General features: G+C 42.9%; 1 protein-coding gene across 2 annotated transcripts in view; it reads left to right on the forward strand.

The window, feature by feature from the left end:
- BOLL (boule homolog, RNA binding protein) overlaps positions 1–21,832 on the forward strand; it is a 102,232-nt gene extending 80,400 nt beyond the window's left edge. Inside the window, exon 12 of one of the 2 annotated variants that reach the window (XM_030581065.1) lies at positions 21,285–21,832. In XM_030581065.1, the coding sequence (XP_030436925.1) occupies positions 21,285–21,443 (159 nt within the window). In that variant the 3' untranslated portion in view covers positions 21,444–21,832. Of the gene's footprint in view, positions 1–499; positions 534–21,284 lie in introns of those variants that run through there. The other variant, XM_030581067.1, reaches the window with a different exon arrangement.
- The last annotated feature ends 4,162 nt before the right edge of the window (positions 21,833–25,994 follow it).

Here is a 25,994-nt window from a genome sequence, read left to right on the forward strand (position 1 = left end):
TTAAGGTAAAGTTATGGGATAGATATTGTGGAAAAGGCAATAGTCATTAATATATACTCTGCACTTTAAAAACATCTTATATCAGAAAGCTCAAGGTACTTAAATTCAGCCTTACAACATACTTTTGGCTTAGGTAAGTATTATTATGCTCATTTTACAGGTGAGAAAACGGAGGCACAGTGAAGATAAGTGTCTTGCTCAAAGTTACGCAACCAGTCTCTCACAACACTGGGAACAGAACTGATGGGTTCTATCTCCCCACACAATTTGCTTGTCTCAGTCTGTAGAACAGAAATTTTGTTTGAACTCCACTGAGTAATTTTGATGCATTTTATATTAATGTGTGTTGGTTCAGGGGAATGTCTTTGTCTATCTGTACATTGTTTCCTTCATGTGTTTACCATCTATTCTTTTTCTGTATTTGTAGTCTGCTCTCATTTCAGCTTAGTTTTTCCCTCCAGTTTCTCTGATCTGTATATTCTCTCTCTTTACTTGACAGACCTTGTGGAGCATTCATTATTAAGCCATTTGGGCAGCTCTAGTCCAGATGTACTGATTTTCTTGTCCAGTCCTCCCCACATGGCCAAGATCCATCTTCAGCGAACCAGCTAGTGGCTGCCCTTTGTGAAACTTAGGGTCAGTTCATTCTTTGCAATGCCTGATTGTTGCAAACTGGTTAGGTGTCAAGTGTGCCAAAGTATAACCAGCCAATCTGCAGGATTCTCTGTTGTCTGCTGTATGTTTGTGTCCGTTCCTTTATTAATCTGAACCAGTTGTTCATTTTTATGAAGCTAGTTTTGTGCAGTCCATATCATTCATCTTTGAGACAGTGAATCTTGCATATTTTTCCTCCACCACTTTTTTCCAGCTTCCCAGGATTCTGTGAATGTTTTGAGTTATTTTTCCTAAAAGTGTGATTGTTTTCAGTATTTTAATATTTTTTATTTTCAAAAACCTTTTTGAAACCTTGTCTTTAAGTTGAAAATTTTAAAATTGAGCCATTTTTACTGCCAAATTATTCTATTTAAAACTTTTTGACATCCTGTTTCCCTTTTCCTTTGTTAGTAATCACTCTGTGCCCTTCTCTATCCATCCTATTTTGAGTACTCATCTCTAGTTTTTAACATTTCATGCTCTGGAATTATATATTCAATTGCAAGTATACAACCATCCTCTTTATTATGACAAGGAAACTGTTCCTTTTTTTTTTTTTTTTAATATCTAGGATTTTTTTATAGAAAAACTTAATAGAATGATAACTAAGCACTCAACAGTCATTAAATATCAAAGGAAAAGATGCACCTCAACTCTTCTCCCTCATATGTATATAAATTGCGGTAGCAAGTAATCATACAGTTTTAGACTTTTTCAAATAATACATATGGTTTTTCTACAATTTTAAATATACACATGTATAACATCTTCTAATACTGTGTATTGCTTTATTAATGCCAGACAGAGAGAGTTACTTATATATAGGGAGTCCAATATTTATTTTTTATGAAATTCTGTATTTAGTTTATGCAGATTTTCAAGAGGTATGTTTTGGGTTCTATTGGCTAAAAATATCTAAAATGTCTAAATAATTAAAAATAGTTTCCAAAGCATCTCAGTATACTTTTTCTCGTAGTTACTTTCAACTCAAAGAATGCTCTTTCACTTAACAGAGAGAGGTGTACGATAAAAAATAGAATTTTTCAAGTCCCTTTATATATATATAGATTAATTACACCTCTACCTTGATATAACGCTGTCCTTGGGAGCCAAAAAATCTCTACCGCGTTATAGGTGAAACCGTGTTGTATTGAACTTGCTTTGATCCACAGGAGTGCATGGCCCCGCCCCCTGGAGCACTGTTTACTGCATTATATCCAACTTTGTGTTATATCAGGTGGTGTTATATCGAGGTAGCGGTGTATTTAACATCTCAGTAAATGTGGGGGCCATAATCTCTCATAAATTGGGTGTGAGTGGTAGCTGAAATTTCAAAACAGCTAAAATTGGTTTTTAACTGTGTTTATTTTCAAACTCTGAACTGTGAAAAATTACATTAATATGGCATTATTGGTTAAAATTTGCCATCAGAAACTCTGTATGCAGGACACCTCGTGTGCACACGCACACAGATGAAGACTAACAACATAGAATAATAGTGAAAATGAGCTTGCATGTAGCAATTTAGAATTAAATTACAACAATTTTTTTTCAATGACTACAGTATTAATAATGGCAATTCATCCTACAATAAATATATTGTCCCTACTTAATATAAGCAAACAGGTTGACACACCAACATTTTTGTGTCACTCTATGAAAGAAATCAGTTCCCAGTTTACTTGTAATTTTCTAGTTGGAAAAGCTTTCATAGCAATAGCATCAAAGTTGAAATTCTGTATATAAACTCTCTTGTTTAAAAGACAGATTCAGATATGCTATCCCATGTGTGTAAGTGTTTTACTCAAGAAGCAGTCACATTGATTTGTATGGGACTATTCACAGAGTAAAATACTGTTCAGCATGAGTAAAGGTAGCAGACTCTGTCTGAAAAGAAAGCTTAATATATTTTTTTTTAAAATATATTGAATGCTCAGAGAAGGTATGATTTGGACTTTTTAAAGACAGATTTAGGATAAGGTACATGGAAAATATGAAATAAATAGGCTTCTATTTAAGAGATGATCCAACAAAAAATATAAATAAATATCAGCTATATACAGGGCTACACCCTATTTTTAAGGTTGCCTGACAATTCCCATTATAAGACCCTGTGTTCAGTTGATTATAACTTTGCTAGGCTTTACCATTTGAGGTGAAATTTTTCATGTCTGGTGTCTGCCTCAGGCTGAACTTTTTTTGAAAAAATTCATCCAAAACAGTTTATGGATTTCCAGTAATGTGTAGCAAATGTTGTTTGGCCCATGTTAAAACAATTCTGGTGATCTTTTCTTTGAAAAAACTTTAGTGCCCACCATTCTTTGAAACAGAGACTTAATTTGGCACAGGAGGTGACTTTTGTGTCAGAGATGTGTCTTTTGCCATCCCATGGAAATCCACCCAAAAATTTGGCCTAGTTATAAATCTTGAAAAATTGCACTTCACACATTCTCAGAGAGACTGAGGATATGTCAGCACTGCGAAATTAGGTTGAATTTATAGAAGTCGTTTTTTTAGAAATTGTTTTTATACAGTCGATTGTGCGTGTCCCCACACAAAATGCTCTATGTGCATTAAGTCGGCAGACTGCGTCCACAGTACTGAGGCTAGCGTCAACTTCCAGAGTGTTGAACTGTGAATAGCTGTGGGTAGCTATCCCACAGTTCCCACAGTCTCCGCTGCCCATTGGAATTCTGGGTTGAGATCCCAATGCCTGATGGGGCAAAAACAGTGTCGCAGGTGGTTCTGGGTACATGTCATCAGGCTCCTCCCTCCCTCCGTGAAAGCAATGTCAGACTATGGTTTCATGCCTTTTTTCCTGGGTAACCTGAGCAGATGCCATACCACGGCAAGCATGGAGCCCGCTCAGCTCACCGTCACATATGTCTCCTGGGTGCTGGCAGACGTGGGACTGCATTACTACACAGCAGCAGCTCATTGCCTTTTGGCAGCAGATGGTGCATTACGATTGGTAGCAATCGTCGCCGTACTCCTGGGTGCTCTTTTAGCTGACCTCAATGAGGTCAGTCGGGGCGCCTGGGCAGACATGGGAGTGACCCAGCCAGGTTGTTCCCATTTTCTGCCAAGCACCCAGGAGATGACGATGGATAGCAGTCGTACTGCACCATCTTCTGGTAAGCAACCAAGAGATGATGATGGCTAGCAATCGTAATGTAGCATCTTCTGCCGAGCACCCAGGAGATGACGATGGCTAGCAGTCATACTGCACCGTCTGCTCCCAGCCTAAGATGTGAAAGATAGATCGAGTGGATCAAAACAAGAAATTGACCCGATTTGTTTTGTGATATCAGCGGCCTGCTAAACCCAGGGTTTTGAGTTCAGTCCTTGAGGGGCCATTCTGTGAGACCATTGTTGTGTTTCTTCTTGATGCAAAGCCACTCCTTTTGTTGATTTTAACTCCCTGTAAGCCATGCCATTGGTCACCCCTCCCTCTGTCAGGGCAACGGCAGACAATGGTTTCATGCCTTTTTTCAGCGCAGAACCAGAAGCTGCAAAAGCAAAACCAGGCGAGGAGGCGACAGCAGCATGGTGACGAGAGTGATGAGGATATAGACATGGACATAGACTTCTCACAAAGTATGGGCTGGGCAATGTGCCCTGGCAGTGTGCACATCATGCTCATGAGCTCTGCATGGTCACCTGTGCTGATCAGCTCGCCACGCTGGCCAAACAGGAAATGAAATTCAAAAGTTTGTGGGCCTTTTCCTGTTTACCTGGCCAGTGCATCCAAGTTGAGAGCGCTGTCCAGAGTGGTCACAATGGAGCACTCTGGGATAGTTCCCGGAGGCCAATACCATCTAATTGTGTCCACACTACCCCAAATTCAACCCGGCAAGGCTGATTTCAGCGCTAATCTCCTCAAAGGTGGGGTAAAGAAATGGATTTAAAGAGCCCTTTAAGTCGGAAAAAAGGGCTTTGTCGTGTGGACGGGTAGTGTAGTGTAGACCAGGCCTTAGGCTAAGGCTATGTCTTACACTAGCACTTTTGTCGAGAAAACTTTTGTCACTTAGAAGAGTGAAGAGTGAAGAAAAAAAAAACGACCAACAAAAACTCCAGTGTGGACAGTGCTACATCGGTGGGAGAGCGTCTCCTGACAACATAACCACCACCGCTCTTTGGGGGTGATTTAATTGTGCTGGTGGGAGAGCTCTCTTCTGCCAGCATAGAGAGGCTACTCAAGAGACCTTGCAGTGGTGCAAGTGTAAGGTCCGTAGTGTAGATATAGCCTTAGATTTTAGCAGCCAAATTCCACAAAGATTCTGTCCACACTGCGCATGCTCCATCCTGGATCTGAACAGGATTTTCCCTGCAATTGCAGCTCTGGATTGCTGTGGGATGTGCCGGTTCTGGGCACCTGGACAAAGAACAGGTAGACTCTTCTGTACTCCCATTTATCCCTTGCTGGGCCCAGACAGCATGGAAGAGGAAGCTGCCTGACTCCATTGCCTTGAGGAAAAATGCTGGACTAGGGGAGTGTAGATTGGGTCAAGGAGCCTGGGGTGAGGGGAAAGATGGGGACTAGAGAGTGACAGGTGGAAGGAGAGGAGATTGGGAATTGGGGTGAGAAGAGACTGAGAATTGGACCTGGGAGTAGAGACTGTGACTATCTGGGCAAGGAGACTGGGATAGAAATGGGAACAACTGGGAGGCAGAAGGTGGGGATAAAAAGCTGGAGGGGGGACTGGACTTGAAAACTAGTGGGTTGGGGAGAAGGAGGTGAGGCAGGAGGGGAAACAGATCTGACATAGAGGCAGGGTGATGGGAGAGAATGGAGACAGCTTGGGCAAAGAGACTGGGACAGGGGGCTGGGGGAAACAATAATACTTAGATTGGATGAGGAGCCCAAGAATGGAGACTGGGACTGGGAGCCAGTGGAGATGAGGAGTGTGGATGAGGGGGACATAGGAGGCTAGGATGAAGTTTGAGAGGCAGATCAGCTGAGAAGCCAGGAGGGGGAACTTGGACTAGCTGGGCAAAAAGAGGTAAGGATCCAGGGCAGTTAGGAGGGAACTGGGAATGGCTGGGCAAGGTGACTGAGGGGAATGGACTGGATAAGGGTGGAGACAAGGGCTTGCTGGGCTTGCCCTTGTGGGTCTGGAATGAGAAAACTGAAGGGAGTGGAGACAAACTGGCTAGGTGAGGAAAAAGGGATTGGAATGAGGAGTCTGTAGTGGGGAAGAGACAGGACGGGGACAAGTTCAAAGAGATGTAACAGAAGGGATCAAGCTTGGGGGGTATGTGCAGAAGAACCTGTGCCCATTAGAGACTCTTCCTGCCATAGCCTGGAATGGAACCCAGGCTTCCTAAGTCTTACTATTCCTTTGCTTTTAGCAAATATCTTTGAAACCTACTGGCAGAGTGTCTCTTCCTCCTATATGTGTGCTGGTCACATATAGGATGACACTACTATTGCTATCAATTACTTAGCTCAAGTGGCAGAGGCTCTGTGGTTCCAACCCTGCTGTTGACTTGTGTGGGTGTAAATTGATGGATGTGGAACTCACAGGCATATTATGAAAATTAATTCATTAATATTTGTCAAAGACTTAGATACTGTTGTGATAAGTACCATAGAAAAGTTCATGAGGAATTCAATAATTCTGTCTTAAGAGAAGGATTTATATACAGTTCAGTAAACAAGGAATGGGGCCAAACATTAAACAAAGAGAAAACAAAATATTCAATAGCCGCTCATTGAGTGAGCACAATCAATTCTGTGCACTGAATGATATAGCCCTATAGAAAAAATAGTATGTTGACGTTAGAGATGGTTGGAACATTTCCAACAAAACATTTTTTGTCAAAAAATGCTTTTAGTTGTAGCCAAAATGTTTCACGGAAATGTGTTTATTTGAGTGAAATTTTCAATGGTAGGGTTTCTGAGGTCCAAGGTGGACTCTGTGGTGAGGGTGAGAGAGAGAGACACCCAAATCAAAAACTTGACCTTTTTCATCTGAAAACAGATGTTTCAACACAATTCCATTTCATAAAAATTTCCATTCCAGTGCTGAACAGAGACAAATTTTGAAAGCTCAAAAAGTTGCCACAAAACTGAATTGTTCTCTGGCCAGCTCTACTGGTCATCTAATTAAAGACTGTATAGAAATACATATGCAGAAGGTGGCTGAATTAAGTTTGCAAAGCAATTTTGCATTTCCTAACTTTAGAGTGCTTTTCTTTGCAGTCTTAATAATGTTCTTTCAACATAGGTTTTGGGTGTAATATATTCTGTTAATATAACTATCCATGAAAACGCTATTTAAAGGTTTACAACATGTGAAAGAGAGTTAAATATTTTGCTAGATATAAGTTATATGGATGTTGGGAAATCTGTATTTTAGCAAAGGGAACTGCCATATAAAATGTCTTTAAGTTGCTGAACACTAGTTACTCCCACTGAAGTCGGTAGGTGATCATCAGCTCTCAGAATTTGTTCTTAATTCTACAGATATACTAGATTATTATGACATTAAAATTAGTTTAAGTATACAAGAATGGGGAAAACATTGAATTTTGTGTGAAATATTTTACAAATAATATACAGTAGAACCTCTGAGTTACAAACACCAGAGTTACGAATTGACTGGTCAACCACACACCTCATTTGGAACTGGAAGTACACAATAAGGCAATAGCAGAGACCCAAAAAAAAGCAAATACAGGTAAATGTAAACTATAAAAAATACAGGGAAAGTTAAAAAAAATTGATAAGGTAAGAAGACTTTCTGTGCTTGTTTCATTTAAATTAAGATGTTAAAAGTAGCATTTTTCTTCTGCATAGTAAAATTTCAAAGCTGTTTTAAGTTAATATTCAGTTGTAAACTTTTGAAAGAATAATCATGATGTTATGTTCAGAGTTACGAACATTTCAGAGTTACGAACAATCTCCATTCCCAGGGTCTTCGTAACTCTGAGGTTCTACTGTATAATGTTATGAAGAAAGACCGTATTTTAAAGTATAAGAATAAAGGGGGAAAGTTATGGTTTGAGCATTCAACTTCCACTTTGTATTTCCAACTTTTAAACATTAGTTTATCCATCCTTATCATTGCATTAATGGTTGGGGGGTTTTGCATGGAAAATCCTTGTTTTTCAAAAATTAATATGGGCAGTGCAACTTGTTAAACCAAATTGATCCAGGTTAGAACACTTACATAGCCTGAATGCTGCTGTCCTTATCTGTGAGCCATCCATAAATGGAGCTAGTCCTTAACCCAGCTGTCCTTCACCAATAACTGCTGAATCCAGTCAGCCTAAACCAAGGCCTCCCAGAATTACTCACCTGAAATTTTGAACAATCGTGATATTTTCTAAGATGGTTTTCAGTCTGTACTTATTCATTGTTCAATTGACTGATTTCAAACAGTCATAACTTTAAACCTAGTGTACTGATATTTTTCAAATGTGACTTGGCTTTTAAGTTACAGTTAGGTGTTCAAAACAAGGGAAGCCTGTAGAAGTCAATTCAGTGCTTTTTTTTAGGTGATGAAACCTTAAAGTTGGTAAATGCATTCAGAACTGGAAGGATCTTAACAAAACTTTCCCTGAAAAATGGATAACAGAAGTTTTCTGTGGATGTGTAAAATTTGCAGACATACATATGAATTTTACTGAGATTATCTCTTAAATCTCAACTTCTGAACAGAGAGGTATACTAAAGTTATGAAGAAAATTCTTCTTTGGGCTAAGAACAAAAAAGAACCCCTAAAGCAGGGGTTCTCAACCTTTTTCTTTCTGAGGCCCCCTCAACATGCTATAAAAACTCCACAGCCACCTGTGCCACAGTAACTGGTTTTCTGCATATAAAAGCCAGGGCTGGTGTTAGATGATAGCAAGCAGAGCAGTTGCCTGGGACCTCATGCCATGGGGCCCCTATGAAACTATATTGCTCAGGCTTTGGCTTTGGTCCCAGCCCCAGGTGGCGGGGCTCAGGCTTCAACCCCATGCAGTGGGGCTTCAACTTTCTACCCTGGGCTCCAGCAAGTCTAATGCTGGCCCTGATTGGCGGCTTCCCCTGAAACCTGCTTGCAGCCCCCGCAAGGGGCCTCAGACCCTCTGGTTGAGAACCACTGTCCCAAAGGGTATTGTTTTCAGAAAGTTATCAATACCTGAAAACAAGTGCTTAGAAAAAATGTCCCCTCAGTCATATCTATGGCATTAATATACTTTAATCTTGTTTACATCCATAGTTAATTTCAAAGAAGTCCTTGTATCTGTGTACTATATGCCTGTAATAGAAATTTTAAAGTGAAGGCATCTGTAATTTTGTGAATTATTTATAGGGCTATGAGTCAGAAGATGTATGTGGTTTTCCCAATTTAGACTCAGTGTGCAATCTTAGGATATTTTTATGACTGCTTGTCATAAATGATGTAGATGCTCTACTCACTGCTGGGTGACACCTCCTGGCGATTCCAGGGATTCATTCTGCCCAGTTGCTGCTCTCTTCCTGCTCACAGAGTCATGGTACAGCTGCTTCGTGACTTGGTCCTCTACAATTTCCCCTTTCAGGGGAGTCTTTCCACGTCTCTCTGCACAAGCGGCATCAGGCAGTCCTTGAACCCACTGCCCTGACAGAGTCACTCCCGCAGTGACTCAGGCAGTCTTCCCATTTACTGCCTCTAGCAATACCACTCTGCAGTGGTTGGTCGGGAAACCCAGGCCCATCCTCAACTCTGGGTTCCAGTCCAGGGCCCTAAAGAGAGCAGTTATGGTCTGGGACTTCATCAATCGTACAGCTCTTTTTCCTGGACTATTTCCTACTGTGTTTCTTTAAGCTCCTCCATCAGTATTTCTAGTCAGACCCTTCTCTCTTAGAGCTACTAGGTAAACCCTTCCTTATGGATTCCTATCTCCTCTTCCTGTTCTGTTACCTCAGGGAGAGAAACTGCAGGCTTCCTCCTTGCCACTTCCCACTGCTGCCAGCCTCTTGTCTTTATAGAAGCCCCACCTGTTCCCTCACAGGTGTGCTTCTTTCTAATTAGCACCCTCCACTCAGCCTATATCTCCCCCATTTACAGATTAATTGGCTGATTTTTCCCTCCTCCCCAGCCTAATTCAGTTCTTTCAGGGCCAGTGTGGGGAGCACATCCCAACTAAACAGGAAGCCTGCCAAACAGTCAGTGGTGCCACTGGACAATTAAAGTGCTGACAGAGCACTCAAAGAAGACAAAGCCGTTGCGGAGATTCTTTGCATCAATCTTCATTTCAGAGGATATGGGGGAGATCTCCACACCCGAGCCATTCTTTTTAGTAACAGATCTAAGGAACTGTCCCAGGTTGAGGTATCAGCAGAGGAGATTTTGGAACAAAATTGAGAAATTAAGCAGTAATAAGTTATCAGGACCAGATGGTATTCACTCAAGCGTTTTGAAGGAACTCAAATATGAAATAGCAGAACTACTAACTGTATTATGTAACACATCACTTAAACTATCCGCTGTACCAGATGACTGGAGGATAGCTAATGTAATGCCAATTTTTTAAAAAGGCTCCAGAGGTGATCTGGTCTTTACAGGCGGTAAACCTGAAGTAATTACTGAAGTAATTCAGTACCCCAGGCAAATTGTTTGAAACTATAGTAAACAACAGATTTATCAGGTACATAGATAAATATGATATGTTGGAGAAGAGTCATGCCTTACCAATCTATTAGAATTCTTTGAGGGTGTTTGAAGTCTTTGAAGCATGTTGACAAGGGTGATCCAGTCGAGATAGTGTATTTGGACATTGAGAAGTCTTTGACAAGGTCCCTTACCAAGACTCTTAAGTAAAGTAAGCAATCATGGGATAAGAGGGAAGGTCCTCTCATGGATCAGTAGCTGGTTGAAAGATAGGAAACAAAGGGTAGGAATAAATGGTCAGTTTTCACAATGGAAAGTGGTAAATAGCAGAGTCCCCCAAGGATCTATACTGGGACCTGCACTGTTCAGCATACTCAAATGATCTAGAAAAGGGGGTCAACAGTGAAGTGGCAAAATTGTTAGACAGTACAAAATTACTCAAAATAGTTATGTCCAAAGCTAACTGTTACAAAGAGATTTCACAAAGCTGGGTGACTGGGCAACAAAATGGCAGATGAAATTCAATGTTGATAAGTGCAGAGTAATGCACACTGGAAAACATAATCCCAATTATACATACAAACTGATAGGGTGTAAATCAACTGTTACCACACAAGAAAGTGATCTTGTAGTCATCGTGGATAGTTCTCTGATAACATCTGCTCAGTGTTTAGTGGCACTCAAAAAGTTAGCAGAATGCTAGGAATCATTGCGAAAGGTGTAGATAATAAAACAGAAAAATATAGTGCCACTGAATAAACCCATGCCCACACCTTAAATACTGTATGCAGTTCTGGTTGCCCCACCTCAAAAAAGATATATTAGAATTGGAAAAGGAACAGAAAAAAAGGCAACAAAAATAATTAAGAGTACAGAACAGCTTCCATACAAGGAGAGATTAAAAAGACTGGGACTGTTCATTTTAGAAAAGAGACAATGAAGAAGGGATATGATAAAGAGCTATACAATTGTGAATGGTATGGAGAAAGTGAATAAGGAAGAGTTATTTATCCCTTCTCATAATACAAGAACTAGGAGTCACGCAATGAAATTAACAGGCAGCAGATTTAAAACAAAAAGGAAATACCGCATCACACAATGCACAAGCTGTGGAACTTTTTGCCATGGGATGTTGTGAAGGGGGAGGGATAGCTCAGTGGTTTGAGCACTGGCCTGCTAAACCCAAGGTTGTGAGTTAAATCCTTGAGGGGGCCACTTAGGGTCTGGGGCAAAATTTTGCTAGTGAAGGCAGCGGGCTGGACTTGATGACCTTTCAGGGTCCCTTCCAGTTCTATGAGATAGGTATATCTCCATATATAAAGGCCAGAAGTATAACCAAGCTCAAAAGAGAATTAGATAAGTTCAAGGAAAATAGGTCCACCAATGACTATTAGCCAGAATGGTCAGGGATGCAACCCGATGCTCCAGGTATCCCTAAATCTTCAACTGCCAAAAGCTGGGACTGGATTTCAGAAGCTGGATCACTCAACATTGTCCTGTTCTATACATTTCCTCTGAAGCATCTGGCACTGGCCATGGTCAGAACATAGGATATTGGTACAGATGAATCATTGGTCTGACCCAGTATAGCCATTCATATATGACTCTGTGCTTTGGTTATTCTGTAGGTCAAATGGAGCTAATGATCAGCCAGCCTTATAAAGTACTTTGAGAGCTATGGAAGCACTACAGCATCAAAAACAACATGTATGTTTTAGGGCTGTCATTAATCGCTGTTAACTTACACGATTAACTCAAAATAATTAATCGCAGTTTTAATCGCACTGTTAATAGAATACCAATTGAAATTTATTAAATATTATGGCTGTTTTTCTACATTTTCATATATATTGATTTGTGTTGTAATTGAAATCAAAGTGTATATTATTTTATTACAAATATCTGCACTGTAAAAATAAATTATTTTTCAGTTCACCTCATACAAATACTGTAGTACAGTCTTGTCGTGAAAGTGCAACTTATAGATGTAGATTTTTTTTGTTACATAACTGCACATAAAAACAAAACAATTTAAAACTTCTGAGCCTACATCCACTAAGTCCTACTTCTAGTTCAGCCAGTTGCTAAGACAGACAAGTTTATTTACATTCACAGGAGATAATGCTGCCCTCTTATTTACAATGTCACCAGAAAGTGAGAACAGGCATTTGCATGGCACTGTTGTAGCAAGCATCACAAGATATTTACGTGCCAGATACGCTAAACATTCATGTGCCCCTTCATGCTTCAGACACCATTCCAGAGGACATGCTTCAATGCTGCTGATGCTCGTTAAAAAAATAATGCATTAATTAAATTTGTGACTGAACTCTTTGGGGGAGAATTGTATGGTCCCTGCTCTGTTTTACCCGCATTCTGCCATATATTTAATGTTATAGCAGTCTCGGATGATGACCCAGCACATATTGTTCATTTTAAGAACACTCACTGCAGATTTCACAAAACACAAAGAAGGTACCAATGTGAGATTTCTAAAGATAGCAACAGCACTCCATCCAAGGGTTAAAAATCTAAAGTGCCTTCCAAAATCTGAGAGGGACAAGGTGTGGAGCATGCTTTCAGAAGTCTTAAGAGAGCAACATTCCAATACAGAAACTACAAAACCTGAGCCACCAAAAAAGAAAATCAACCTTCTAGTGGCTTCTGACTCTGATAATGAAAATGAATATGCATTGGTCCACACTGCTTTGGATTGTTATCAAGTGGAACCCATCATCAGCATGAACACGTCCTCTGGAATGGTGGTTGAAGAATGAAGGGACATATGAATGTCTAGCCTATCTGGCACATAAATATCTTGCGATTCCAGCTACAACAGTGCCATGAGAATGCCTGTTCTTCTTCGAGTGCTTGCTCATATCCATTCCAGTTAGGTGTGCGCGTTGCGCGTGCACGTCTGCCGGAAACTTTTTACCCTAGCAACTCCAGTGGGCCGGCAGGTCGCCCCCTAGAGTGGCGCCACCATGACACCAGATATATACCCCTGCCGGCCCGCCTGCTCCTCAGTTCCTTCTTACCGCTGTGTCGGTCGCTGGAACTGTGGAGTGCGGTTCGCTGACCTCCACGTCCCTAGCTCTCCTCGTCGTTTAGCTTCTAAAACTTTTTTTTTTCCTCAGTTAGTTATAGTTACCTTTTCAGTATAGTTGTAGTTAGTTAAGTTTTTGTAAATAGTTATTGAACGTTGCCTGTGGGTTGGCTGTTGCCCTCCCCGGCACCCGGCACCGGGCCCATGCCTGGCTCGCCAGGGTTTAAACAGTGCTCGACTTGCAAGAAGCCGATGCCTACAAGCGACCCCCACGAGGCGTGCCTGAAGTGCCTGGGGGAATCGCACATTAGTGACAAGTGCCACATTTGTAAGGCCTTTAAGCCGCGCACTAAAAAGGAGAGAGACCAACGTCTCCGCGCTCTCCTCATGGAAGCGGCTCTCTCTCCGGCACCAGCAGCGCAGTCCACCGCTTCGGCTCCGGCACCGGACCGCGCCGGCACCGGCAAGACTCCCTGGCACCGACCATCTCCGACACCGGGGACACACCTACGTCCCTCAACGTCTGTCTCCACACCCAGGCAGGCCCGAGTGGACCGCCCGGCTCCTACCTTAGCCGTGGCACTGCCTGCAGACTGTTGACTCCGGGCCCGGAGGGTCCGTCGAGTCCAGCTCCTCCTAGCTCCCCAATACGATCAGGGGTCGAGCTAAGGGTCCCGTCAACGCCGGAGACTTTCGCCTCGGCTCGGGACTTGATTGCTCTCACGGAGCCAACTCAACCACAGCCGCCACCCATGGGACGCATCATATCCAAGGGCAAGCCGATGCTTCGTCCGTCCTCTCCCGCGTCCCGACGCCGATCACCCCAAAGGCGCGACCGCTCACACTCGGGGCATCGCTCGGAGTCCCGGCACCGATCGCCCAGACGGTGCCGGTCGTACTTCCGGCACCAATCACCATCTGGCCGGTCCCGATCGGCTTCATCACACCATCGGCACCGAGCCTCCAGGAGTCGTTCGCCTCAGCGTTCGGCACCGTGGTCGACCTTCCGGCACCGAACCGGTGGCAGGTCCCAAACCCGGTCGACCTCCTGGCACCGCGCTGGTGGTAGGTCCCGGTCTCCATTGCCGTCTCGGCACCGGGTCTCCAGAGGGTCGCGATCCCGCTCTAGGCATCGACATCGCTCCCGCTCTAGGTCGAGATCTCGGCGCAGGTCATCACGCCGCTCTCGGTCCCGGTATGAGTCACGGCACCAAGCCTCGGCACCGAGGGGAACATCAGTCGTGGCACTGGCGGCGCTGTACCATTCCAGCTCAGCGCCTCCCTGGCCTGCTACGGAGCCCTCCGTCTCCTCCCTCGATGATAGTGCCTATGACAAGACACTTGACAGGCACGAAAACCGCTTCCCGGAGCAAGATCGAGGACATCCACAGTGGGGGTTCTGGACCCCGTGGGCATACGCCCAGACACAAGGTCCTCAACACATCACCCCCCGTCCATTGGCGGAGCATAGACCACCGGAGGCTACGGTGTCCAGGCCACCCCTCTCTCCGCAAACGGAGGACACTTCCCGGGACCCGGAGCTCCCTCAGGATACCGAGGTGCAGCCCCTTTCACAACCCCCCGTAGATACTCTGTTGCCCGGAATCTCCTCATCTTCATCCCCGGATGAGGCGGTGGCCGGTACCTCATCCTCCAGCCCCCCGCCATTGGATTTAAGGGCACACCAGGATCTCCTCCGCCAAGTGGCTCAAAACCTAAACCTACAGGCGGAGGAGGTAGAGGAAGTGGAGGACCCAGTGGTGAGCATCCTGGCAGCCGATGCGCCAACCAGGGTTGCCTTGCCTTTCATAAAGACTATACAAAATAATGCCAATAACATCTGGCAGTCACCGGCCTCCATTCCCCCGATCGCTTGGGGGGTGGAGCGGAAATACATGGCCCCATCTAAAGGGTATGAATATTTGTACGTTCACCCGACTCCCTGCTCATTGGTGGTCCAGTCGGTGAACGACAGGGAGCGCCACGGACAGGAGGCCCCGGTGCCTAAGTCAAAGGAGGTCAGGCGCATGGACCTTTTGGGCCACAAGGTCTATTCAGCAGGGGCTCTGCAGCTCCGTGTATCCAACCAGCAGGCCCTCCTCAGCCGCTACTCCTTTAACACCTGGGTAGCGACGGAGAAGTTTGCGGAACTCTTGCCACAGGACGCACGCCAGGAGTTTTCCACCATCCTGGACGAGGGCAAGAAGGTGGCGAGAACATCACTCCAGGCCTCCCTTGATGCCGCTGACTTGGCCGCGCGAACCCTGGCTTCCGGGCTCACGATGCGGCGCATCTCGTGGCTGCAGGTCTCCGGCCTTCCGCCGGAGCTCCAGCACACGATCCAGGACCTCCCCTTCGAAGGCCAGGGCCTGTTCTCGGACAAGACTGACCCTAGGCTGAAGGACCTAAAAGATAACAGGGTCATCATAAAGTCGCTCGGAATGCATACTCCGGCGACCCAGCGCAGGCCCTTCAGACAACATAACCAGCAGCAGCAGCGGCGTCCATACCTCCCGTTCCGCCCGAGACAGGACCCCTCGCGACGCCGGGGCAGGAACAACCGCCGCAGGCAGTCGGGAGGTCAAGCGGGACAAAGCCAGGGCTCCACTAAGGCCCCCCCAGGGCCTAAGCCTTCATTTTGAAAGTGCGCCCGAGGGCGCAGTACTAGTTTCCCCTACGGATCCTTTCCCGCAGTTTTCCAACCGCCTTTCCTTTTTCCTCCCGGCGTGGTCCCAAATAACATCGGACCGCTGGGTCCTACGCACGATACAGGACGGTTATCGCCTGCAGTTTTCCTCACCCCCGCCCTCCCACCCTCCTTCCCCGTCCCTCTTCAGGGACCCCTCTCACGAGCAATTCCTCCGTCAGGAAGTGCACACGCTCCTGGCCAAAGGAGCCATAGAGGCGGTTCCAGAGAACGAGAAGGGCAAGGGGTTTTACTCCCGCTATTTCCTGATCCCCAAATCCAAGGGCAGTCTCAGGCCCATCCTCGACCTGCGGGAACTCAACAAGTACATCGTGAAGTTGAAGTTCTGCATGGTGTCCCTTTGAACTATCATCCCGTCCCTGGATCCCAGAGACTGGTACGCCGCCCTTGATATGCAGGACGCCTATTTTCACATTTCTATCGCCCCCCATCACAGGTGTTTCCTCCGCTTTGTGGCCGACCGCCAGCGCTATCAATTTGCGGTCCTCCCATTTGGCCTCTCTACGGCCCCACGAGTATTTACAAAATGTATGGCAGTAGTCGCTCACCTCCGACGCTGCCATATCCACGTCTTCCCCTACCTGGACGACTGGCTGATCTGGGGTACGTCGGAGCAACAGGTCAGAGATCATGTCGCCAGGATCAGCACCCTCTTTGCTGCCTTGGGCCTCATAATCAATGCCGACAAGTCCACTCTACTCCCCACGCAGCGGATAGAGTTTATCGGAGCTGTTCTAGACTCTGCCCTCGCCAGGGCCTTGTTACCCCTGCCCAGGTTCCGGTCATTGTCAGACATTATTCTCCAGTTGCGAGCGGCCCCGCTGACCTCAATCCGAACGTGTCTGGCCCTATTAGGCCACATGGCGGCCTGCACGTTTGTAACAGCGCACGCCTGTCTTCGCATGAGGCCCCTTCAAACATGGCTGATTACCCAATATCGACCGACCAGACGGTCATTGGATACAGTCGTCACCATCCCTCAGGCGGTGCTGGACTCTCTACACTGGTGGCTGGACCGATCCGTGGTCTGTGCGGGGCTCCCGTTCCATCTGCCCCAGCCTTCCGCATCCCTAACCACGGACGCTTCCGACCTGGGCTGGGGAGCTCACTGCGGCACTCAGAGAACTCAGGGCTTGTGGACCCCGCAAGAGATCAACCTCCACATCAATGTACGGGAGTTGAGAGCGGTCCGCCTTGCTTGTCAAGCATTTGTCCATCTCCTCCACGGTCGTTGTGTTGCGGTGTTCACCGACAACACGACGACCATGTTCTACATCAACAAGCAGGGCAGCACCAGGTCCTCTCCCCTCTGTCTGGAGGCGATATGTCTCTGGGAGTTCTGCATAGCCCATTCTATTCACCTTTCCGCCTCTTACCTTCCCGGAGTGCGGAATACCCTAGCGGATCGGCTGAGCAGATCCTTCCTCTCACACGAGTGGTCCCTCCGTCCGGACGTCGCCCTCTCACTCTTCCAGAGGTGGGGTCGTCCCCGGATAGACCTCTTTGCATCCCGGGTGAACAGGAAGTGTCGAACATTCTGCTCCTTCCAGGGTCGGGAGCCCGGGTCTCTCGCGGATGCATTCCTGATCCCTTGGACAACACACCTCCATTATGCTTTCCCGCCCATTCCCCTGATTCACAGAGTTCTAATCAAGGTGCGCAGGGACAAAGCCCAATTGATTCTCATAGCTCCGGCATGGGCCAGACAGCACTGGTACCCCGTGTTGTTGGACCTCTTAGTGACCAACCCAGTTACCCTACCTCTTCATCGGGATCTCATCACGTAGAACCACGGCAGGCTCCGTCACCCAGACCTTCCGTCGCTCCACCTCACGGCTTGGCTCCTCCATGGTTGACTGACTCTGAGTTGCGGTGCTCCACCCCGGTCCGCCAGGTTCTCTTGGGCAGCAGAAAGCCTTCCACCAGAGCGACTTATACAGCCAAGTGGAAGCGCTTCTCCTGCTGGTGTGCAGAGAAAGCTCTTCGCTCTATGGAGGTTCCCATCACCACTCTTCTGGACTACGTCTGGTCCCTTAAGACCCAGGGGCTGTCATTGTCGTCCCTACGAGTTCACCTCGCTGCCATCTCCGCTTTTCATCCTGGCGTGGACGGCTGTTCTGTTTTCTCTCACCCCATGGTGGCGAGATTCCTGAAGGGGCTGGAGAGGCTCTATCCCCAAATTCGCCCTCCGGCCCCCTCATGGGACCTCAACCTGGTCCTGTCCCGGCTCATGGCCCCTCCTTTCGAGCCATTAGCTACCTGCTCCCTACTTTACCTCTCATGGAAAACCGCCTTCCTTGTGGCCATTACCTCAGCTAGAAGAGTGTCAGAGCTGAGGGCCCTCACGGTGGACCCACCGTATACGGTCTTCCACAAGGATAAGGTACAGCTGAGGCTGCACCCTGCCTTTCTTCCCAAGGTGGTCTCAGCTTTCCATGTCAACCAAGAGATTTTCCTCCCAGTTTTCTTCCCTAAGCCCCATTCGTCCCGCAGGGAGCAGCAGCTCCACTCGCTAGATGTCCGACGGGCGCTAGCCTTTTACATGGACAGGACAAAACCCTTCCGCAGGTCCCCTCAGTTATTCGTGGCAGTAGCGGACAGGGTCAAGGGGCTGCCGATCTCCTCTCAGAGGTTATCGTCATGGGTTACGTCCTGCATCAGGACCTGCTACGACTTGGCCCAACTTCCGTCGGGCCGTGTGACTGCTCACTCTACCAGAGCACAGGCATCCTCGCTGGCCTTCCTCGCCCGAGTGCCCATTCAAGAAATCTGTAGGGCAGCGACCTGGTCATCTGTTCATACATTTGCTTTGCATTATGCCCTGGTCCAGCAGTCCAGAGATGATGCTGCTTTTGGATCTGCAGTGCTCCAGGCCGCGACCTCTCACTCCGACCCCACCGCCTAGGTAAGGCTTGGGAGTCACCTAACTGGAATGGATATGAGCAAGCACTCGAAGAAGAAAAGATGGTTATTCACCTTTGTAACTGTTGTTCTTCGAGATGTGTTGCTCATATCCATTCCACACCCGCCCTCCTTCCCCACTGTCGGAGTAGCCAGCAAGAAGGAACTGAGGAGCAGGCGGGCCGGCAGGGGTATATATCTGGTGTCATGGTGGCGCCACTCTAGGGAGCGACCTGCCGGCCCACTGGAGTTGCTAGGGTAAAAAGTTTCCGGCAGACGTGCACGCGCAGCGCGCGCACCTAACTGGAATGGCTATGAGCAACACATCTCGAAGAACAACAGTTACAAAGGTGAGTAACCGTCTTTTCTCACTTTCTGGTGACATTGTAAATAAGAGGAGGGCAGCATTATCTCCTGCAAACCAAACTTGTTTGTCTGAGCGATTGGCAGAACAAGTAGGAGGACTGAGTGGACTTGCAGGCTCTAAAATTTTATATTGTTTTATTTTTGAATGCAGTTATTTTTGTACATAATTCTACATTTGTAAGTTCAACTTTCATGATACAGATTGCACTACAGTACTTGTATTAGGTGAATTGAAAAAGAATATTTCTTTTGTTGTTTACAATGCAAATACTTGTAATAAAAAATAAATAAAAAGCGAGCACTGTTGACTTTGTATTGTGTTGTAATTCAAATCAATATATTTGAAAATGTAGGAAACATCCACTAATATTTAAATAAATGATATGCTATTATTGTTTAACAATGTGATTAATCACACAATTAATCGTGATTATCTTTTTTAATCACTTAACAGCCCTAATATGTTTTTATTATTACTATATGCTTGTTGTATCATACTTGATCAAGAAGTAAAATAGTATACCATACAAGTATAATAGAAATATAATAATAAGAGTGTAAATTCTATTCTTAATTACACAGTGCAGTGCATCTAATATCAGCTTTGCATCAGTATAACTTGAGGGACTTGCCCCCAATGTTTAATCCAGTGGCTCTCAAACTTTTTACTGGTGACCCCTTTCACATAGCAAGCCTCTTGAGTGCGACCCCCCCTTATAAATTAAAAATACTTTTTTATATATATTTAACACCATTTTAAATGCTGGAGGCAAAGTGGGTTTGGGGTGGAGGTTGATATGACCGCCCATGTAATAACCTCACGACCCCCTGAGGGGTCCCAGCCCCCAGCTTGAGAACCCCTGGTTTAATCTATTATGGGCTGAAAGCTAAGTATTGTCATGCTGAGTCACGGTTGGGTGAGAGACCTCCAAGAACATGGGTGCTGTGGGAATGGTGTTGGTGCAACTCTTCCCTCTGAGTCAGTCCACTGAATTATGATACCCCAGCACACTGGCAGGGACAAAGGACAAAGCTATGCTAGTAGACATTTTAGGGTTTGGAAGAGCTGTAAATCAAAGTACTGAATACTTTTGATCATTAAGTATCCCATGGCACTGAACACAAGTATGGATGTTTAAATCCTAGTATTGTGGCTAAAATTGCAATTTAGATGATAATATTGTGCTTACTTACATTTCCCCTTACAGTTTCAATTGAATATGGTATTTTTCACTACCATATGGTATTTTTCACTACCCTTGTTCAGTCTTGCTGCATGCTGTTACAGTTGCACTGCAGTTGAGATCCTTGTGAGTTTGTAAAGTGGTTTGGCATGAAAACTGTTAGATATGAATACATTTAAATGTATTCATTTTATTTTTAAACAGATAGTGTCCGTGTGATGTGGTAAGGATACTTAGGCCAGGTTGTGGGACATATCTTCAGTTGGTGTAAATCATGTCACTCCATGGAAGTCAATGACGCTATGATGATATATACCGGTTGAAGATCTAGCCTTGTATCTAAAATTGCGCATGGAACTCACATTTGGTATCCATGGAAATTCTGCATTCATAGTTTGTGAAACCTAAGTGATTTGAGGGAGCCCTGCAAGAGGCTGAGGGTTCAGTATTTACATACATTATAAGAACAGTATTTGAACCATGAAATTATGCTGTAAGAGCAAAAAATAGGAGATTTACGAAGTATTTTTCTTCTGTTGTCTGCTTGTTAATGAAACACTCAAATACATTAAAGCCCTGATCCTGCAAAGACGTATGCATGTGTTTAAGCATGTGAGTAGTCCCATTGCATGTACCATTGACTCCAATGGGGCTATCCACATGTGTAAGTCATGCAGCTACCTAAGGTCCTTATCCTCCAAATTAGAAATGCTCACCTGTGTTCAGACAGGTGGTACATTTATATCTTAAATTGTATCATTCCCGCTACATGTTTAGTATAATAAACAAAACACCCTCTTTAAATATACAGAGAAAAGACAACAGTATTTTTCTCTTTTTAGGAACCAAGGTTACATTCTGTGAGAAGAAATTTTTCACATCCTTCATCTGTGAGTCTGAAACCTCGATATACACGAAGTCCTCACTTTCATCCTAGAAAAGATTACAGAATGGAAGATACAATTCTCACTCCACCTTCCTCTACAGACTCTGTTAAATAGACTCTCAGATGTCTACTATGCTGATATGTCTAGCACACAGAGGATATGTAATTTAGTAACTCTCAACATTTACTGAGTATGCCTAAGTTAAAATGCCCTCTTTTTTTTTTGTAAAAGGATTAAGAAGAAATCTTGCAGTTCATGTCAGCAAACACAGGATATGCAGGATAAAATCATGGTTTCCTTTATCAATTAATGCACATTTAGGTAACAGACTCGTAATTTGTGATATACAGACTATTGTATATGCACTATTTATTAAAGTAGTTTGAAAAACAGCATATTTGTATTACAGGAAAAATCTGAAATTCATTTTTGTATCAGATACATTACAACAGACATTTTCAACATTTAAGCCATTTTCTTGTAGACTGACAGTATATACTTGATTTGGATACCAATTATTTTATTTTACATATTGTTATGTAAACATAACTGTATTTTTTCTCGTCATGTATAGTTTGTGTAACTTTATTTTGTTGTTGAAATCAAATCAGATAAGAATTCTTGCATAGGTGTAATTTTAGTTACTTTGTGATAAGAATTTTTGAGAATATAATTTGGACCATTTGTTTATAATTCTGAACCTTTATCTGAGGCTGACACTGTTCTTAAATACAGTAAACAATATATTCATGTTTATATGATTTTTAGCTATAGAAAATGAGCAAGAATTTACTTAATACTTTATATTTTAAGACAACTGAAACCTGCACCTAGCATTTAAGTATTAATATTTTTGTACAGTCTATGCAGGATTAAAAACTCATTGACTGACCATATCATGTGTTGAGATGAAAAAAACAATTTTCTACTCAGCTGCAAGGACTTAATTTATTCCTTCTTTTTCCCCTTTGCCTTCCTTTTTAAGGATTCCATCTATATTATTACATTTTAAATTCCTGATAGATTAAAACATGACTACTGTATTTAATTTGAGTACAAGCCATGATTTATTGTTTATGTAGTACTGAAAGTTTCTATCTCTACCTTTCTTATGTATGTAAAATGTTTTAAACTCTTTTTTTTAATTTTTGGACTGCTTGATAGTGACTTTCCAACTGCATTTGCAATATTCTGTTTTAATTTTATATCAGATGAAGGTCTTACAGAGTGGGCATTATATATAGCAGTAGTAGATACATACACAGACAGTATTCAGTCTTATTTAAAATCCACTCTAGCAGTTTTCTTTTATATTGTGCTGGGCCTTATTCGGCTCTCTCTTACACTGGTTTAACTCCAGTTGATTGACATTGCTGAGAGAGGAGAGTCAATCCCATAGTATATAATTTTATTTACTGTTTTAGTAACACTCTAAGACTAAAGCAGTTTTGCACCATTGTTGAACAGAAACAAGATCACACGTAAATATGATTTATACCTCTTGTAAAAAAATGTTTGTGATAACCCAACAACTGTCATTTTTAAACAGTTTATGTCAAAATGTAAATATAACTTGGGTTCTTCTTGATATCAGCTCATTGTTTTGGGGCAGATCTTCAACTGATTTAAATTGTCATAGCTCCATTGAGACAATCTACGCCAGCTGAGCATCTGCCCATTGTCTTTATATTTGGTTTAGGTTTTAGAATTTATCTGAATAGATATGTTATAGACATTTTGGCACATCCTAAAACTGCTTCATCTATGTGGAAGCATTTGCTCAGTTGTAAGTATGGTATTTTGTAAGCAAAGGTAGCCAGGAAAGGTCTTGTGTTCTGTTATTACAGCCTTATTTCTAATATCATGAAACAATATACAAATCAATTTGACTCATGTTTAGAGTTCACAGTTTTAGTTTTTTCTTTGTTCCACTAAAACATTCGTTTTATTATATTTTTTAAATTATAGAGGTCCAAGAAGTAAATTTGTTATGCAGTAATGTGTTCAACAATTTTGGTTTACAGCTGAAGTCTTTTAATCTAATTTCTCAAAGGTGAACAAATATGCAGTTGTTGATATGCATATCAGGTAAAGGGTATCTAAAAAGCCCAGATATTCACACATTTATTATTTCCATTTATAGGAACAGATTTTAGATAATAAATATTGACTTTTGGTTTTATTTTCTTCAGAAACATGAGGGGAAAAATAATCTGTGAAATAACAAATGTTAGTCTGATAATTTTAGTAGTAGTGCAAAAATAAAAAATGGCACAATATCCATTTTGAAAAATCTCTCTCATACTCAATCTGAGTGACTATGCATTTACTTCATAAATACCGTAACATGTTCCCAGTGCTACAAAAGCAGATATAGTATCTCATCTAAAGATCAAGCTTTTAACCATAGTATTAGCTGTCATTTTTTTAAATTGAAGTGGTTGATTTCTTTTATAAGTGTCAATTAATTTTCTGACATGAAGGAAAGGTTGAATTGATATGTCGTTTAAAGAGTTATAATACAGACTGGCAAAATTGATTCTTTCTTTTGTGCTTCAGTTATAAGAATCCCAGTTTGAAAAGTAAAAACCAAATAGGTATATTAAAGTTTCAGATGTTTTTTTAAATTCAGCAATTGAAAATGTGTTCTTGTTTGACCACATTTCAATTCTTGGTCTTGAAAAGTATTTCAGCTTTAATTATTTGGTCAAATGAATATAGCATGCAATTATATGAACATTAAATAATATAAATCTAAGGCAAATTAAATGATGGGATGAGCTACTGTAAGCTGCTATATAAGGGACTCAGAATTCATAAAAACAAGAAATTGTAGTAGATATGAAATTTGATTTGTTTGTAAACAAAAGCATTATTTTCCCTCTTCTCCAGGCTAAAGTACAAAGGACTAAATCCTGAGGTCCTTACTTCAGTGGGAATTTTCTTAAATAAAAGTAAGAACTTCAAAATTTGGCCCAAAGACACTTGTTCTGAAAAGTAAAAGTTAAACCTTAGCATTTATCATTTTACAATTTGAACTTCCTTTTGTATTCCTTCCTCTTTTGCCGTGGAAGAATGGCCCAGTTACAGTGTGCACATCAACTACTGCCCACAGATTTCTACAAGGAAGTCTGCTGCCACCCTTGTCTTCAGTATGAAGGTGCAGTTTGCTGACGTACGGGGCTCTATCTGTGTGGTCTAGAACAGATCAAGAAACAGAGCATTGAATGCTGAGATATGAAGCCTCCAAGAGCCATACATCATTTTTTTAAGATTAAGCCAAGATTTTTAATAAAATAGGTTAAAATTAGGCTCCTAAAACTATATTTAGGATCCTGATTGATTTTCAAAAGCACTGAGCACTAAGCAGCTTCTGTTGACTTCAGTTGCAGCCGTTGGTGTTGGTAGCACAGTACTTTTGAAGATCAGGCAGGTGACTAAATATGGCTAGGCTCCTGTTCTTCAAATTCTTCTCCTAGGATGATTGCAACCTCATACTTGTTATGCAAATTCAGTTCAACTCTCAGGCTCCTGATCAGTGGGGCCCTTCATTAGGCAAAGCTGGGACATCCCTGCATTAAAATTCAACTCCCATATGTAGCTATACTCTCAGCATGTTCCTCTTGTAGAAAATAACATACATTAAGAAAGAACTACCCCACTCCCTCTTTAAAAAACATCTGTGGGTGTCATTATCTTGATACTTCCAGTACAGCTTTCTTCCAATATTCATTCCGACTCCCCGCCCCTGTTTGATGCTTTTCTATCCCATTCACCCTGTTCTTGGAAATTATATGCTTTTGTACAGAAGTCATACGGCTGCCTCTACATGCAGTGGTCCTGATTCTGCAATATAATCTTTATGGGTGTAATCCTGTATCTATGAAAAGCTCCATTGACACCTATGAAGGTCTACACATGTGCATGGGAGGAGGCCTACCCAAATCAGATTGCAGGAGCAGTGCCTATACGAATACTATTCTTTGTCAAGATAATCAAATATGACAAATTTTCCTCCTCTTCAGTATCCTTATCCACTGACAACCTTTGATGTTGGAACCAAATTAAATTTCTAGCTTAGCCACCCAGTTTGTATTTTCATTATTCTAGAAAACTAGCTTTCAGAGCAATACTAACAACTGATACTGACTGAATTTTGTATTCTAGATAGTTATGTGGCAAAATGCTAGTATGAACATTTGCTGTAGGGAACACTGGAAAATCATATTTACCAGAGATTTTGACTGACAGAAAAATTACATCTGAATTGATATCAGTGGTTATCATCGCTCCCAAACATTTTTTATGCATTAGATCAAGGAATGTCATAATGTTAAGAAAAGTAGATTTTCCTCTATTTGGATAGTAAATACCTGTTTTGAAAGGTTAGGAGTAGCATTAACACAAAATATTAATCTTTCTTGAGAATTAGCAAACAATTCAGTTTCATCATAAAACAATTTAATTTGCCATTTTAATGTGATTTTTTTTGTATTTAAGGTATTCTAAAAAGCATTTACCAAAATAGGTTGCATTAAGACAACAATTTTCTGTGTCCTACACAATTTTTTTACCATTATGTTAATGAACAAACTGCATTCTAATAACACTTTAGTAAACGCTAACAGAACACATGGCTTTACCTGTATGTTAGCATAGTTTTAA

The sequence above is a fragment of the Gopherus evgoodei genome, chromosome 11 (genome assembly GCF_007399415.2).
Source record: "Gopherus evgoodei ecotype Sinaloan lineage chromosome 11, rGopEvg1_v1.p, whole genome shotgun sequence".
NCBI classification, from domain to species: Eukaryota; Metazoa; Chordata; order Testudines; family Testudinidae; genus Gopherus; species Gopherus evgoodei.